Here is a 17,255-nt window from a genome sequence, read left to right as displayed (position 1 = left end):
ATAAATAATATAAATAAACATGAAAGTTGTTACTATTCATTTACTTAATGTTGCAGATGACTTAGTGCACTTAACACCACCTCAAAAGCTGTGTCTAACTGTATCATATCTGCTATTCAGTTAACATGCATAAAAACCCCTCCTTCTCTGGAAATACCTCAAACATCTACCACAGAGATTTTGCAATTACCACAGAGTAACTGCAAAGCATTACCTCAGCTTAGAAAACAGGCCCCAGTAAATTTAAGCTAGGATCACAAATGTGATGTGAAAGTGTCTTATCACTAGACAGGAGAACTACCTTCCATAATAGTCACTGGATCTTCCATGTTTGGTCGTAAAATATTTGGCCCAAAAACCGTAGCAAGATTCTGCACGCTCATTTTGTTGATACTTGAATAAGACTGAACTTCATCAAGAAACCTGGAAAATCCCAAAGGAGACAGAGACATAATAGTTGTAGGACTCCTCAGACTCATTCTTTAGTGAAATAATATGATAGAGAAACATTGAACATTTTCAGTGCAGAACCACAGGGGAAAAAGGACATTCTCAGTGCTACTACTGAACTAAAGCATTACAAGATTGATTTTATAACCACATGCCTAGGTTCAGTAAGGAAGGTGATGTCTATTCTGACCCTATTTTATAAAGACACATAACGGTCATTTAACTAAGCTGCGCTAAAAAGAGGCGGCTTGGGTTTTTAGTGTATGGGTGTCCCACATGTTGAGGCCACTTTTTAGCATGTCATGTTTATGAGATATTTGGGGCATTGAAACACAATATATCTGCTACTCAAAATATATCTGCTACTTAATGGACACAGATTTGGACCAGGAGGATATGCTGTATAGTTTTTCCTATTATATAGAATATTTTGGACTCCAGTAAGACTGCAAAAACTGGTTAACGCAAAGGGCCTGTTTCACAAAGCCGCGCTAGCGGCTCCCGCGTGGCAACAGCCTCGAAGCCCTTTAAATCTCTACGGGCTTCGGGGCCATTACTGCGCTGCAGCCGCTAGCGCGGCTTTGTAAAACAGGCCTAAAATCTAATAGATGTTGGCACTGTCATCTTGAAGTGGAGGACACTGGATCATCTTTTATTTTATTGTCCATTGATACTTAATTTCTGGAAATCAATTTGGGGCAAAATTAATTTTGTTTTAAGTGTCTCTATTCCGTTGTCATATAATGTGATTTTATTTGGGATGTCGTTAAACGCTAAAAGTCCAATTGACAAAAATAAAGATAGACTTCTTATAATGACTGGGGTGGCCATATAACTAATCACTAGAAATTGGAAAAATTGGGATCGTTTAAATTTTTACTTTTTGGTGGGAAACACTTTGCTTAATATTACCGTTATGAAAGAATGTTAGTGGAGCAATCCGGGAAAATTAAGAATTTTAAAGAAATTTGGAGTCCATTGGAGTCATTTGTTAAACACCTTGATGATTCGTAATTCATTGACCAGATTCAATCTTATTTTCCACACAAATCCAGGAAGGGAGGGAGGGGAGAAGGGTAAATTGTTTCAGTAATTTGCAAGTATGTAAGTGCTCTTTATTGAATTTTTGAATGTATAATTGTTGCACTTTTTATATGCTTAATAAAATCAATAAAAAAATTTTTTAAAAAAAAGGCCGACATTGCTGTTTTCCTATTAATGGCCATGCGCTAATTGCAAAATTGGTGCATGATCATTAGTGCATGAGCCCTCAATGTCACCGATTTAGTAGACATTAAGGGGCTGACTCTATAAAGGACTTCTAAAGTTAGGTGCCTCTTAGGCGCCTATCTTAATTGGCAAAATACCCTTACCAGGATTACTTTAAAAAAATATAATTGGGCAAAAGAGATCTATCTGATTCTATAAAAGATAGGCACCTATCGCAATGCACTTAGTGATGCCTAATGCCTAAGTGGGTGTTTCAATGGTGGAGCGTGAGTTAGGCACTGCTAAGTGCAATTCTCCATAAACTTGGGTGCCCTGAAATGTAGGCCTTTAAAACCATTTCAGACACCATTTCAGTTGTGGTAAGAACGGATAGCGTAGCTGGTTTTAAGAAGGGTTTGGACAATTTCCTGGAGGAAGAGTCCATAAACTGCTGTTGAGACAGACATGGGAGAAGCCACTGCTTGCCCTAGATCGGTGGCATGGAATGCTGGGTTTTTGCCAGGTACTAGATTGGCCACCGTGAGGACGGGCTACAGGGCTAGATAGACCATTGGTCTGGCCCAGTAAGGCTATTCTTATGTTCTAATGTCCATAAAAAATATACCCTACAGATACTCCTCCAGCATGCATGGTAAAGGCAGAGGGTAGAAAAAAGAAACCAAATGGAATAGCAAAAAACAGACACCAATGAACCATGAAAAATTGACAAACTACATTATAAGGAAAGAAATTCAAGGATTCAAAAACAACCATGATAGACTAAGTTACACTTTTTGGTGGGTGAATGTAAATACTATGTACAGATATGAAAGAATGAACACGGAATGTAGGGGATTTAGTAGTGCATATAATAAAGTGTGGAGCCTATTGACTAAATTTGTGAAATTATAATAATGTTTATTTATCTTTTCTTTTCTTCTTCTCATTTACCTTTACACATCCAGGGTAGGGGGGGAGGGGTTGGAGGGAGGGAAATAAATCTTGATAGTTACACTTGGATAACTTAATTTTATCATTACATATTATGTCCTAGGTTATGTTACTAATAAAAGTAGAAAAATGGGAAAATTTTGAATGATATATATGTTACCTGTACAGTTAATAGTGCCGTGTATGTAGTATTTATTGATCTTTTGTTTGTATTGCACTGTTTTAGTTTGAAAATCAATAAAGATTTACAAAAAAAAAAAGGATTCAAAAACAAAATGAGAAATACAGTATACCTAACACTGTACATCTGTTTTACAACTCCAGTTTCCCAACATTCAAAGCAAAGCAAAATAATGTACATCAGACAAAAACAAAAGCTACAAAAGAATCATAATATGAAAGAAGAAACAATATACAGTTTAATCATTCAATTAAATTAACCATATTTCTTACAGGATGATTTCATAAAAAAAATATGAGATGCTTAAATCTGTCTTAATTATATACTTATAATGTGTTTAAATGCCCATACTTGCATATGTATTTGAGAAGATTGTAGTTTGCTTGTGGAAGACTCTTCACCTGTTTGGTCAATTCCTTTTTTCCCTTGGGCATGAAATTGAAAATAAATATGATAATTTAGAGTAAGTATTAATACAGAAGATGTAAAAAAAACCAAAAACAATTGATCCACTCATTAGAAATTTCAGCAAGAAAATTGTATTCAACTCCCAGAGAGAGCAGCAGTTTAAAGTCCACATATATCAGTTTACTGGAGCAATATGTGCTACTAGTCAACTTTTTTTTTTTGGGGGGGAAGGGGGGTTGAGTATTGCATTTCACAATTTTTCATTTGATTTCTCCTTGATTTTTCTCACCACAATGTTGTGGACTTTTATTTGATTTTAGCTGTCATATAGTAATTTTAAGCTATTAAACATATTTTTTTTCTAACTTTTTCCATTCATCTAATCTAACCAATTTCTGTTTTTATCCCACAGTTTTTACTTGTTATATTTCATTTTTTAATGAACAGTAAACCGAGTTGAGCTCCTTAGGGAGTAGATTCGGTATATAAAATAAAGATTAGATTAGATTATCTTCTGACATGTTTCTGCATATTTCCTTACAAGTGTTTAATCCTTGGTCGTATTTCAAAAGTGTCACTAAATATAAAATATAACAGCGAGCAGTAAACCAATTTGAAAAATATTTGCTAGGTGTTTGACTTTTTACCAGTGAGATACCAACAGCAATACAGATAGGGCCAGTTTTAGACATGCTGGGCCCAGGGCAGAAATCAAGGAGGAGGTTCCTCTTCTAGCTGACCATCTCCCAATTTCCCCACCCACCTTTAAATGACTTCTTCACACACAAAACACAGACAGATCACCAAATACAGAACAATGGATTACAAATTAGAAATAGAAATAAGAATATCACAACTGAACTGGAAACCCCATAAAGTTAAACTTGGCAATTACTTCACTTTGTACTAAGCACAATCAGTGGCATAACCATAACCACTTTGAGCTTAGATCATCTCAAAATGAACATCTCCCTTGCTGTAGGGGATCCCCATGCCTCACCAGCTGATGACTACCTCCTCCCCCTCTTCAGGTCCAGCAACCAGAACTTTTCAAGATCTACAGCTGGCAGCAGTATTACAGAGCTGCTGCCTTCCCTCCTCCCTGCCTCTGCTTGGCTTTCGTATATGCATGAAACAGTGGCAGTTTGAGGATACTGCCACTAGCTGCAAAGCTTGGAGATTTCTGGTTGCCAGACTGGAGGAAGAGGTCTTCCCCACCAGCTCAAGTATTTATATTTTGCATTCAGGTGAGGAGAAAATTTGGTGTCCATCCATTCATTTTTGGTTCTAGCCCCTCCCCCCTAATCACCACTGAATATAATACAAAAATAACTGATGCACATATCCCAAAGCTAACATTCCAGTTAATAAATTCAAAATTAAACACTTTTTTCCTACCTTGTTGTCTGGACATTTTATTTCTCCATCATCTTGATTCTAGTTTCTCTTTCTGCTTTTTTGTCTATCTTCTACTAATTCTTTTTCCAATGTCTGCTGTCTATTTTTTCTCCTCTTTTATCTTGCTCCATTCCCTCACTATGCCTGTCTCCAACATATTGATTCTTCCCTTTCAGTTTCCCTCCCTTTTCTCTTTTCTGCCTCTGTCCACTCCAATTTTGCTCTCTTTCTTGCCCTTCTTTATAAATTTTCAGCTACCTATCAGTTTTCCATCTCCTCTCCCCATTTCTCATCTCACTCCTTTCCCAGCCTCCTATTTTCTTCTATCTACTCCCCATTACCACATTTCTACCATTGTACTCACTGTTCTCTCACTCATCTTGTCATCTCCCTTTTGACCTCTTCCACATGGCTTACCACTTCCAGAATACCCCTCCCTCTCTCCTCTCATCAGGCTATATCTCCATCCTCTAGCATCTTCTTATCTCACCTCTCTTCCCTCCTGCCCTCCCATGGGTTCATCTCTCCTTCTGTCTCCACATGGTACAACATTTTGTTCCCTTTCTTTTCTGTTGTTCTTTTCTCCCCCCTTGATGCTGAACAATGAGATGGAAGGGGGAAAAAAAAGAGATGCTGCCAGTGGCGTAGTAAGAGTGACCAGCGCCCGGGGCAGTGGTGCCCCTCTCATGCCCTCTTCTCTGCCCCCTCCCCGCCATGTGTGCATGCCCACACTCTTTCCCTATATCTAAAATGCAATATTGTGTTACAGAAACAGTAAAATACCAATGCTTCATGGTAGCATTATTGATGGGAATGATATAAACACAAACTGATGCAAAACTTAAAAACAGGATATGTTAGACAAAAACTGTTTTCAGATTTGGAGTCAGCATGTGGCCCTTGTTAAGGTACAGGTGACATAACTCCAATAGCAAAATGCTTGTGATGTGTTCAAACAGAAGCTGAACCCAGCTGAATCAGCAGCATGGGAAGCATTTGTGCTGGTTGTTCAGAATTTTCTTGGCAATCACAGATCAGTGAATTATGCTGAGCTTGTGGAGAACATGCTGACAGCATATCAGCTAATGGGTGCCAGAATGTCACTTAAAATGCACTTCTTACATTCTCACCTCGACTTCTTCCCACCCAATCTTGGTGATGTCAGGGATGAGCATGGGGAAAGATTTAATCAAGATATCATGGAAAGTTCAAGCCCAGTATAATGTGAGACTATTGTTGGTTCTTGCAAAGAGAGACAAATGTACAGTACAAGTGTAAGAGCAAGTGTATCAAACATTTCTGAACATGCTGACATCACTTTTGTGTGAGTTAAGAGAGGTGTAAATATATGCTGTATCATGTCTCCTTATTATCTTCGTGTTTGTTTTCAGAGTAAACTCCTTAACACAAGTTTGGTGGGACACAGTTAATACTCACAATATTGTGCCGATATGGCAAACTGTCTAAAAAATTCATTATGGCAAACCTGATGTGCTAGTTGAATTTCAATTATATATTGGAAATCAGCATCATTAAATTAACTTCTTAAGTTCTCAGTAGCAGAGAAAAACTTTTTTTTGTTGACCAGTGATATTGAAATAGCACCACCATTGGTTGAAATGGAGGTGAAGGATTCCCGCACAGCTTAGACTGAGGGAACATTGGATGTGATCTAATTTTCTAATTCTATAGAACAAAGCAACATACACATACAGTTAATTAAAGAAATACAAATCAAAATATTATAAAGTGCACAACTTTCTGAAAACCCTTCTGGGATGTGCTGCCACTCAAAAAAGCAAAAAAATGCAAATTGAGAATTCCTTGAGACTAACCCCCCCTCCTCCTCCCCTCTTTTACAAAGCCGCAGTACTGGCTGCCGTACGGCAAATGTTCTGACACCCATTAAATCCCTATGGGCGTCAGAGCGATTACTGAAGCAACAGCCGTTATTGCGGCTTTGAAAAGGAGCCCTAAAAGATCTGCAGACTGGTTTTCTCAAAGAGGGAGGGAGTCATGCAGTCACATTGGGCCGGATTCTGTAAACAGCGCCTAAATTGGCTGGTGCCTAGAAAAAAAGGTGCCGACTGTGTGTCATTGGCGCTTAGGTGCTGTTTACAGAATCATGCCTAATGGCGCCTATTAAAAACATGGTGACTCATCAAATGCGCACACGACAATTGTGCCCCGACAATTAATAATAACAATAACAGTTTATATACCGCAGGACCGTGAGGTTCTATGCGGTTTACAATGATTAAAAATGCTACAAATTGAGCAGAACTAACAAAGTTAAAAGCTAGTGACTAACAGCTCTAGAGATCAGTTGTTGTGGAATAAGATTGTACAAATCAGCTACCTAAGTACTTCAGGAACAGATATGTTTTTAGGTGTTTCCTAAATTCCCCATAAGTAGTAAGCATAAGCAATTGTTCCAGATCTTTACCCCATAATGCTGCCTGATGTGAGAAAAGATGTTGATGATGTCTTTTAAATTTACATCCTCTAACCCAGGGGGGGTAGGGAACTCCAGTCCTCGAGAGCCGTATTTGCATGCACTGAGAGATCTATTTGCATGCGCTGCTTTCAATGCGTATTCATTGGGGAAATCCTGAAAACCCGACTGGAATACGGCTCTCGAGGACCGGAGTTCCCTACCCCTGGGTTAGAGGATGTAAATGGCATGTTTGGCATGATCTGTTATATTTCAGTCTTATAAACTGGCCCGTTGACAGGTGGTGTGTCATTCTTACAAACAGTGAAAATGAACAGTGACACTTGGACAGGGCCTATTTAAGGACAGGAGAAAAGGGAGACCTCAACAAAAGTTGTCATTAGTGGGAAAATGAAACATGAAATCTGATTAGTAGTCACTATGGGCATGTTCTCACAAACACATCTCAAGTGCCCTCGGTAGGGTTACTAGACGTCCGGATTTACCTGGCCATGTCCCCTTTTTATGAGCCCTCAGCCACTCTGCCCTTCTCTCTATGATATATGAGAGGCCACTGAAAAGTTTTCAGCAGAACCAACAAAGTTGGGGCAGTCTCTATCTAGAGTTATTCATTTAGTCCAGTGATTTTCCACTTTTTTTCATTCTGTTGGAAAAATATGGAACGAAAAAAAGTGGAAAATCACTGAAGTAAGGGCTGGCATTTTTGGCTCGCGCTACAATGTCGCGCACGCTAACCCCGCGCTACACGGAAAATACTAACGCCAGCTCTATGGAGGCGTTAGTGCCTAGCGCACGCGGCATTGTAGCATGCGCTAAAACCACTAGCGCACCTTCGTAAGAGGAGCCCTAAGTGTATAGCCCTCAATGGAGACTGCCCCAACTTTACTGGTTGGGCTGAGAACTTTTCTGCGGCCCCTTGTATATTTCATATGTGCCCTCAGCCACTCTGCCCTTCTCTTTCAGAGCCTGTTGATTTTGCTGTCTCATGAGATTTGGGAGTTACAAGATCGAAAGGCTCTTCTTGCACCTCAATACATATCAGCTACTTCAAAATGTCTAAAGCCATGTCTGATGTTATGACAAACTAAAACTATATTAAAAGGTTTTGATATCACCTCAGTAAGGCCAATGCACAAACTTAGGACCTTACCATCATATCATAGCAGCACTAACTTCCAGAACACAAAAGTGCAAGAACCTTATGCACTGTAGCTATTACACCAGGTTCTAAAATACTAACACAACACCTAGTGAGAAAACAGAACAATGGGATTACTTCAAAGATTTCTACACAAACTATATACTAGCAGAAAACCTCACCCTGGTCACACACGCAAGGCAAAGACATGAAACAAGAGACCACAAATCAGTAATAGAGAAATGAAAGTAAAAATCTTAACTGGAAACTTCAAGAACTCAGACTCAGCATGTACAGCAATACTAGAGGAACAGAAACCAAAATAAAATATATCAAAGATATGCATTTCCAATCACTGGCATATTCCAATTAATAAATGCAGAATGAAATACATTAGACAGATTGTGAGCCCACCTAGACAGATAGGGACAATTCTTGATGTACCTGTATGCAAACCAATGCTTACTGTAGATGGGCAGACTAGATGGGCCATTTGGCCTTTATCTGCCGTCGTGTTTCTATGTGATTGTAAAACTATAAAAGGCAGTATACAAGTCCCAATCCCTTTCCCCTTTTCTACCTTTGTTGACTGAATGGCAGACTATGGACTTTTTCTGCAGGAACTTGTCCAAACTTTTTTTAACCCGAGCTGCGCTAACCATTGTTACAAAAACAACAATGAAGGAGACCAGATGGTATTCAATCCTTTAATTATGAAACAGTCTCAAAAGGCCTGCCTCAGGAGCAGTGGCGTACCTAGGGTATGTGGCATCCGGGCCCCATAATTTTTTGACACCCCCCCCCATGTAAAAAAATATTTTTTGTAATAACCATGAAACTGAATAAATGGTCATAATAGAAACAGGCAGTGAAAAATTTATTTTATTGAACCTCATATATGTAACCATTAATCCAAACATAACATAAATTATGTCTGAATTGTCATGACATCAGAAGTACATATGGAGTAGTTGCAGGTGATGCTTGGGACAGTTCTGATTGTGTTAGTTCGGTTTTATGTGTTTTTTGAAAAGAAGGGTTTTTATTTCTTTTTTGAAGGTTTTGTAGTTTGTGGTCGAGGTCAATAGGTTGTAGAGTTGGGGGTCGAGTGTTAGGACAGTTTTTTTCTTTTGACGTTTTTGGTTGAAGGGTGTGTGAATGGTGTGCGAGTTCTCCTATGTCTGGTTGAGGTGGATTTAATTATTTAGCTGAAGAAATTAGTTACCACCCCCCCCCCCATTCCACACACATTAATTCTCTTCCATTTTTGTTCCCATTATAAAAAACACTGATAAGTTCTCAGAAAAAAATACATTAAAATAAGAAGTGAAAACAAAGGCCCCTATAGATGAGAACATAACATAAGAATAGCCTAACTGGGTCAGACCAATGATCCATCATGCCCAGTAACCCATTCTCATGGAAGCCAATCCAGGTCACTAGTACCTGGTCAAAACCCAAAGAGTGGCAACATTCCATGCTACCGATCCAGGGCAAGCAGATGTTTCCCCCATGTCTTAATAACAGACTATGGACTTTTCCTCCAGGAATTTGTCCAAACCTTTCTTAAAACCAGCTACGCTATCTGCTTTTACCATAACTTCTGGCCACTTCATTTTTAAGCTGAGATCTTTCCTTCCAAACAGAGACTTTGCTAGATGTCAAATACAGCACAAGGTAACTTCACACGGACTTAGCTGTGCAGGAAATGTGAATCTCCTCATACACCCATCATATAGTGCAAAAATGTGCAAAGGTCTGGTTTTTTCTTTCGATCACTACATAGACTAATGCCACACAAGCAGCGCTGTTACAAACATATTCTGTAGGTCAGTGCTAAGGTTAACAAAGTTTCCTTCCTTGGGCCAGAAGGAGATACTGACAAACCACTGGAAGAGATCCCAAAACAACTACCCAGGAACAACACCCAAAGACCCACTCAGTGTGTGAACCAGTTGAGTGGAGTGGACTAACTGGGGGGTGGTAATGGGCCCGGAGTTTGCTCAGCATAATTTCCCAGATCACCTCTTCCTCTCAACACATTGACACGCTGCCACCACTACCACTAGGAACACCTCACCGGGTAGGCCAGCAATGCTATAAACTTTATAAAACACATTATTATATTTTCTTATAAAGCACATATTTTAACTGAACTCTCTGACATCCTCAGCCTTTCCATTCACAAAAATAGAAGGAAGAAAAGTTCCCATTTCCTGCTGTCTCATGTCCCCGGCCTATACAATATTTTTCTTCTGCAGAGTGCAGACCCTTCAAAAATCTGACCAAATCCTCATTTAACTTGCATTATAAAGTACTGAGGATGCCATCTCTCCCCAATCCCAGGTCCTAAAGTCTAAGACAGTAGCGCAAACTAGTGCTGCCAGATTCAGGAAAAAAAATTTCGATTCGATTCAGCCTATTGAATTGGTTTATCGATTCAATTTTCCTGCCCAATTGGGTGTTTATTTCAAACATCCTGGTGGGTTTATTTTATAGCTTTTTCACCCCCCTTTGGCTTCTCCGTACCACACTGGCGCTGTGGTGTAAATAAAATAAAGAAACAAAAGGACTTTTCCTCTCTCTGTTAAATCCTAGCTTACGTTTGCGGTCTAACACCAGCTCTGGCAGGATACACATTTCAAATATGACATATTGTAATCACAAAACAGAAAATAAAATTAGTTTTTCTACCTTTTTGTTGTCTGGTTATTTTTCAAATCTTGTTGGTCCAAGGCTCTGGTTGTCTTCTGATAACTTGCTTGCCAGGGTCTCCTTCTTTCTTCTTTCTCCGTGCTAACCATCCATCTGTCATCTCTGTCCTCCCCTTCCTTTCCCTTCCCTCCCCCGGATGTCTGGCATCTTTCCTTTTTTTGTCTCCCTCCACAGATCCACCTTTTCTTAACTACCCTTTCATCCAACAGCTCTCCGTCCTTCCCCACCACCCCAGGGTCCACCATCTCTCCCTTTCTTTTCCCAACTACCCTCCTAACCAGCATCTCTATCCCCCCCCTCCACACCATCCCTTGTGTCCAACTTCACTCCTTTTCTGTTCCTTCCCTCCCTAAAACCCATGTCCATCATCTCTCTCTCTCTCCTCTATTTTCAGACCCATTATTTCCTCCCACCCAAAGTCCGGCATATGCACGTTTCTTTGAACCCCTCCCCCTTCCCTCCGTGTACTTCTACACCAGGGCCCCCCTCCCCTGAAGGCCTGTCCCCCCCTTGAAGGCCTGCCTGCCTGCTCCCCTTGAAGGCCTGCCCCCCCTGAAGGCCTGTCCCCCCCCCTTGAAGGCCTGCACCCCCCCTGAAGGCCTGCACCCCCCCAAAGGCCTACACCCCCCTCGAAGGCCTGTCCCCCCCTTGAAGGCTTGCCTGCCTGTCCCCCCCTTGAAGGCCTGTCCCCCCCCTTTAAAGGCCTGTGCCCTCCCTGGAAGGCCTGTCCTCCCCTTGAAGGCCTGCCTGTTCCCCTTGAAGGCCTGCCCCCCCTGAAGTCTGTCCCTCCCCTTGAAGACCTACACCCCCCTGGAAGGCCTGCCCCCCTCGAAGGCCTGTACCCCCCCGAAGGCCTGCACCCCCCTCGAAGGCCTGCACCCCCTCGAAGTACTGCCTGCCTGTCCCCCCCTTGAAGGCCCGTCCTCCCCTGGAAGGCCTGTCCCCCCTAAGGCCTGCAACCCCCCCGATGGCCTGTCACCCCCCCGAAGGCCTGCCTGTCCCCCTTGAAGGCCTGTTCCCCCCCCAAAGGCCTGTCCCCCCCTTGAAGGCCTGCCTGCCTGTCCTCCCCTTGAAGGCCTGTACCCTCCCTGGAAGGCTTGTCCCCCCCTAAGGCCTGCACCCCCCCCCGATGGCCTGTCACCCCCCCACCCCGAAGGCCTGCCTGTCCCCCTTGAAGGCCTGTCCCCCCCGAAGGCCTGCACCCCCCCCGAAGGCCTGTCCCCCCCTTGAAGGCCTGCCTGTCCCCCCCTTGAAGGCCTGTCTCCCTCCTAAGGCCTGCACCCCCCACCCGACGGCCTGTCACCCACCTCCGAAGGCCTGCCTTTCCCCTTAAAGGCCTGTCCCCCCCCGAAGGCTTGTCCCCCTGAAGGCCTGTCTCCCCCCCCTCCACAAGGTCTGCCTGCCCGCCCCACCCTGAAGGCCTGCTGCCCCCCTCCCTACCTCGAAGGACCGCTCGGCCCCACCACCACCACGAAGCACTGCTTATTCCCCTGGACTACCCGCTTCATTTCCCTGGGGAAACAGCCTGCAGCAAGATCGCGCGATGCCAGCGATCTTTGCTTGCTTTGGCTGTTTCCTCCGCCGCGGTCCCGCCCCTCCTCTGATGTCAGAGGAGGGGCGGGACCGTGGCGGAGGAAACAGCCGAAGCAGGCAAAGATCGCTAGCATCGCGATCTTGCTGCAGGCTGTTTCCAGACGCGACACCCGGCGCAGGGGGTGGAGAACCGGACCGGACAAGGAGCACCCCCTCAGGGCTTGGCACCCGGGGCGGACCGCCCCCCCCCCCACACCCCCCCCTTGGTAAGCCACTGCTCAGGAGTCTTGCTATTAGAGTCTTTTAAAACGCTTGCTGCTGTAGATCTGCACGCAGAGGTCCGCTCGGCTTTCCCTCTGCCATCGAAGTCCACATCAGAAGCAAGGACCCCGGTGGCAGAGAGAAAGTCGAGCAGACCTCTGCATGCAGATCGGCGGCAGCAAGTGTTTTAAAAGAGTCTAATTGCAATATTTGGATATATGGATTTACATATCTATGGTTTTATTGTTCCATAGCAAGACTCCTGAGGTAGGCCTTTTGAGGACTAAACACGATCGTGTCGAGTCTGTTTTATAATTAAAGGATTGAATACCATCTGGTCTCCTTCGTTGTTGTTTTTGTGTCTTTCACTGTTGTGAAGGCAGTTTCTCCTGTTGCCTTCTAACCATTGTTACAACACCCTCTCCACCTGCTATGTATCTCTCCTTCCGTTCCATACACCCAATATCCAACATCTCTATCCTCTCCCTCGCTTGTTCCCTAGGTCCAACATCTCTCTTCCCCCATGCAGCATTCTTTCCCTTTCTCTGTCATGTCCAACATTTCTGCCTATCATCTCTCTCCCCTCCCTTGTGCCCTGGGTCATACATTTTGCCCCCCATGCAGCATCTCTCCTTTCTTTCCTTCCACAATCAGGTCTAACATTTTTATATTTCTCCCCATGCATCATCTCTCCTTTCCTTCCACCCCATGTACATTTCTTCTCTCCTTTACCACTATGCCTCAAAATTTATCTCTCTCTTGCCCCTTGCCCCTCTCCATGCAGGATCTCTTTTTCCTTCCACTCCATATGCAGCACTTTCCCTTTCTTGCCCCTCTACACCCACTTGCAGCATCTATCTCTTCTTCCCCTCCACCCCATGTTCAACAACCTTCCCTCTCTCATCCTGCAACATCTTTCCTCCCCCCTCAACCCCATCAGAACTAACAGACTCTCTCTTGCTTCAATAGGTCAATGGCAGTGATTCCTACACATTGCCTGCTGCTGACATGGAAGCCTCTCCTCTGCTATGTCTGCCCAGGCAGAAACAGAAAGTTTTGACAGAGGGTGAGACATGGTAGAGGAGAGACTTCCGGGTCAGCGCCAGGCAGTGTGTAGGAATCACTGCCACTGACCTGTTGAAGCAAGAGACAAGTTGAGAGGGAAATGCAGGGACTGCGGGAACTCACCCTGTCTACAACACAAGATGCAAAATGAATCCAGTGGCACTGGCTTCACAGGGAGTGTAGGGAGGAAGGAAAGAGAGCGAGAGTCCCATGCAGTGCTGTATAACCCCCATCAGCTGTTCGCATACCCCTTGGGGTACGTGTACCATGTGTTGGAAACCTCTACTTTAGAGAATCATGCCTAGCAGCACCTATGTCTGTTTCTGCCCCTTCCCCCAACACGCCCATTTAGGCGTAAGATGCTGCTAGGCACCTAAGTTTTAGAGATTTGGGTAGGCGCCTACTGACCAATTCATTTTTTTCTTCCAATTATGAGCTTGTTAAAGCTCATAATTGAATCAATTAAGGTAGTTTGGGTAATTAAGGTAGGCGTCTAACTTTAAGCATCTCTTATAGAATCTGGCTCATTGTCTCAAGTTTCTGGAGAAAGAGTGAACGTAGATAGCTGTTGCATTACAGTAATATAAAAGTTTTCAAGTTCAGGAGGGAATATAATTCACGTGTCAAAAGGGAAGCATCACTGTCTATGTAGACTGTAGCTTTATTACATCAGTTCACTTCATCTGCTTTGTTCCTTGATCCTGTCATTTTTTGTGTGAATTATTCATTACTCAGTGCTGTGATTATGATAATATCAATGAGGTATTTCATTTGGATACATCTTGGCATGCTTTATCAAAGGTTTGGCAGCATTGTGTGCTGTCAGTCTTTTCATTTGGTAAGAGTTTCATTGAAATTCTTTTTCTTGTCTTTGCTTCCCAGACTTTCGTCAGAAGGTTACATCCAAAGTTCAAGGTGTTAGTGGCATGTTTTGGGCAGGACTTGGTTGTTCCCAAAATTAGACATTTTTCTGCCATAACAGCACAAAGCCAAAAGATCTAGGGCAGATACTGAGACATTTTGGTCTAGATCTGTTTTGATCATGACTAAGTTACAAAAAGGTGCCCACACTGACCAGAAGACCACTGGAGGGATTAAGGAAGGGTTACCAGACATCCAGATTTCCCCAGACTTGTTCTCCTTTTGAGGACATGTCCGGGGGTCCGGATAGCTTTTCAAAACCCGGCACTTTTGAGTTTTGAAAAGCTTCTCGACAAAATCGTGTCGGGCAGGAGCATCTGTGATGCGCGGATGCAATGCGATGACATCAATGCGTCACATCCATGCATGCTTGAGTGCCGTTTGTGGGTGGGGCTGGGGGACGGAACAGGGCATGACAAAGGCAGAACTGGGAGGTCCTGGGGTGTGGCCATGGGCCCAGATTTTCCCTAAGAAAAATCTGGTAATCCTAGATTACGGAATGACTCCCTCTCATTCCCCTAGTCATTGACTCTCTCCCACCCCCTAAGATATGAAAGTGACAGGAGATAGCATTCTCTATGGCAGCTTCAGTTATGATTCCTATTACTGCAGCAAGCAGGTCCCAGGAGTAAGCTAGTCGCCAGTACAGTGCACTGTAGAAAAAGGGGACCCACAACCATACCCCACTTTAACTAGTGTACTTGTGGCAAAAAACCCACTAAATACCTGTTGTACCTATATATAGGTGACACCTGTAGGTTTGAGGGCTATTGATATGGTACACAATGAAGTATAATTGATTATTTCCTGTTTTTGGAGGGCTCACATTACACTATAAGGGGGTTATATTGTAATAAAAGTTGTATCTGGAACCTTTTATGTGAAATGCACTGCAGTGCTGTCCCATTACTCTGCTGGGATGTCTGTTTGGCCTCTTTATTAAGAATGCGGGCTTCCAGATTTCCCAAATGGCTTGCTTTTATGCAATTTTCCCTAGGACTTTTTTTTTTTTTTCAAAAAATGGTACATAAAGAAAGATGCACTGAGCACAGATATATCTAGAAAATGGTGATTTTCAAAAGAAAAAGATAGATGTTTCCTGCTTTGAAAATCACCATGTTTGCCACTCAAATTCTGACTTTCATATAAAACATTCGAAATAGGACTTAGACATCATATCAAATCTGCCAATTGCAATTTCTTTTGCAAGTGGAAGAAAGCCCATGCAAACCTGCAAGCGCCGGTACTGAGAAAAAAACATATACATTAATTCAGACAAATCTGAAGGTGAAAGCACATGGTGGCACCTGTTTTCTGTAGCTAAATATAAGCCGAGTACAAAAAATAATTGAAAAGCTTATGTTTAAGTGTGTGGAAGAGCAGCACAGATGTAACAGATAAAGAGTCATAGATTTGATATACTGTACTGCCTTTCTGAGGATACAATCAAAGTTGTTTATTATATATACTCCATGCAGGTACTTTTTCTGTCCCTAGTGGGCTCACAATCTAACCCCCCCCCCCTTTTTTACAAATCTGTGTTAGCATTTTAAATTGCCGGCCACAGCAGTAAAAGCTCCAATGCTCATAGAATTCCTATGAGCGTCGGCACTTCTACTACCATGGTCGGCAATAAAAAATGCTAACGCAGTTTCATAAAGAGAAGGGTAAGTTATGTACATGGGGTGAAGTGACTTCAAAAGCTGTGCAGATAAGGAGCTGTCCATACACACTAGATGATGTGAATATCAAAGCGATTTACTGAAGAATTAATAATCCAAACCTCAATAAATCACTTTGATATTTGCATCATATGGTGTGTATTGTCTGGTTCATAGTCATTAGCGCGCAAGATAAACGCATGCAGTCAGATGTGCGCAAGACTTTATAGTGCAAGACAATAGCGTTCAAGTCTTTATAGTCATTGTGCTGAGTTGTCATGCACGCAATTGCCATTGCGCTCAATTATCAATCATGCAATTGTCTTGCGCTGAGTTGTCATGCGCGCAATTGTCATTGCGCTGAGTTGTCATGCATGCCATTGTCATTGCGCTCAATTGTCATTTTGCGCAATTGTCTTGTGCTGAGTTGTCTTCATGGAATTGTCCGCGCGCATTTGACTTGCCACCGTATTATCTATACCTCTCATCGTTAATGTGGGTTAAGTGGCTTGCAAAGGATCACACGGAGCTGCAGTGGGAACTGAACAAGTTCCTCAGTTTTTCCGCCCACTGCACTAACCAAAGTTTGCTGCACAGTCAGGTTTGCCTGGCACATGTGCATAACAACTGCGCTTACCATGAGATTCTTTTTTTTATATGAGCCATGTATGTTCTCACACCCCCTTGCTTTCACTTTACAATGGACATATAATTTGAATATCATTTTCTTTGAGCACTGGAGAGCTATTTTTTGCACTCTTTTAGCAGGATGGAGTATGTGCTGTTGGCTTTACTGCGAGAGTTGTGAAAATCGGCCTTCTGGGGCGGCAGCTTCTGGGAAGCAGAATAGAATAGCTATAGTTATGGAAAATGATAAGCCCTAATGATCTCACACACACAAAAGAAGCA

At 42.8% G+C, this 17,255-nt stretch overlaps 1 protein-coding gene across 6 annotated transcripts in view; it reads right to left on the bottom strand.

The window, feature by feature from the left end:
• The window catches only part of ARHGAP22 (Rho GTPase activating protein 22), a 285,773-nt gene that overhangs the window by 12,134 nt on the left and 256,384 nt on the right, over positions 1-17,255 (bottom strand). For all 6 annotated transcript variants that reach the window (XM_033943092.1, XM_033943093.1, XM_033943089.1 and 3 more), the window contains 2 exons: positions 3,143-3,216; positions 302-423 (listed from right to left, as the gene is read on the bottom strand). In XM_033943092.1, coding sequence (XP_033798983.1) covers positions 302-423; positions 3,143-3,216 — 196 coding nt within the window. The remainder of the gene's footprint in view (positions 1-301; positions 424-3,142; positions 3,217-17,255) is intronic.

This window comes from Geotrypetes seraphini, chromosome 4, assembly GCF_902459505.1.
Source record: "Geotrypetes seraphini chromosome 4, aGeoSer1.1, whole genome shotgun sequence".
In the NCBI taxonomy this organism is placed as follows: domain Eukaryota; kingdom Metazoa; phylum Chordata; class Amphibia; order Gymnophiona; family Dermophiidae; genus Geotrypetes; species Geotrypetes seraphini.
Note: the sequence above shows the minus strand (reverse complement) of the source record. Positions and strands in the feature narration are given on the sequence as shown.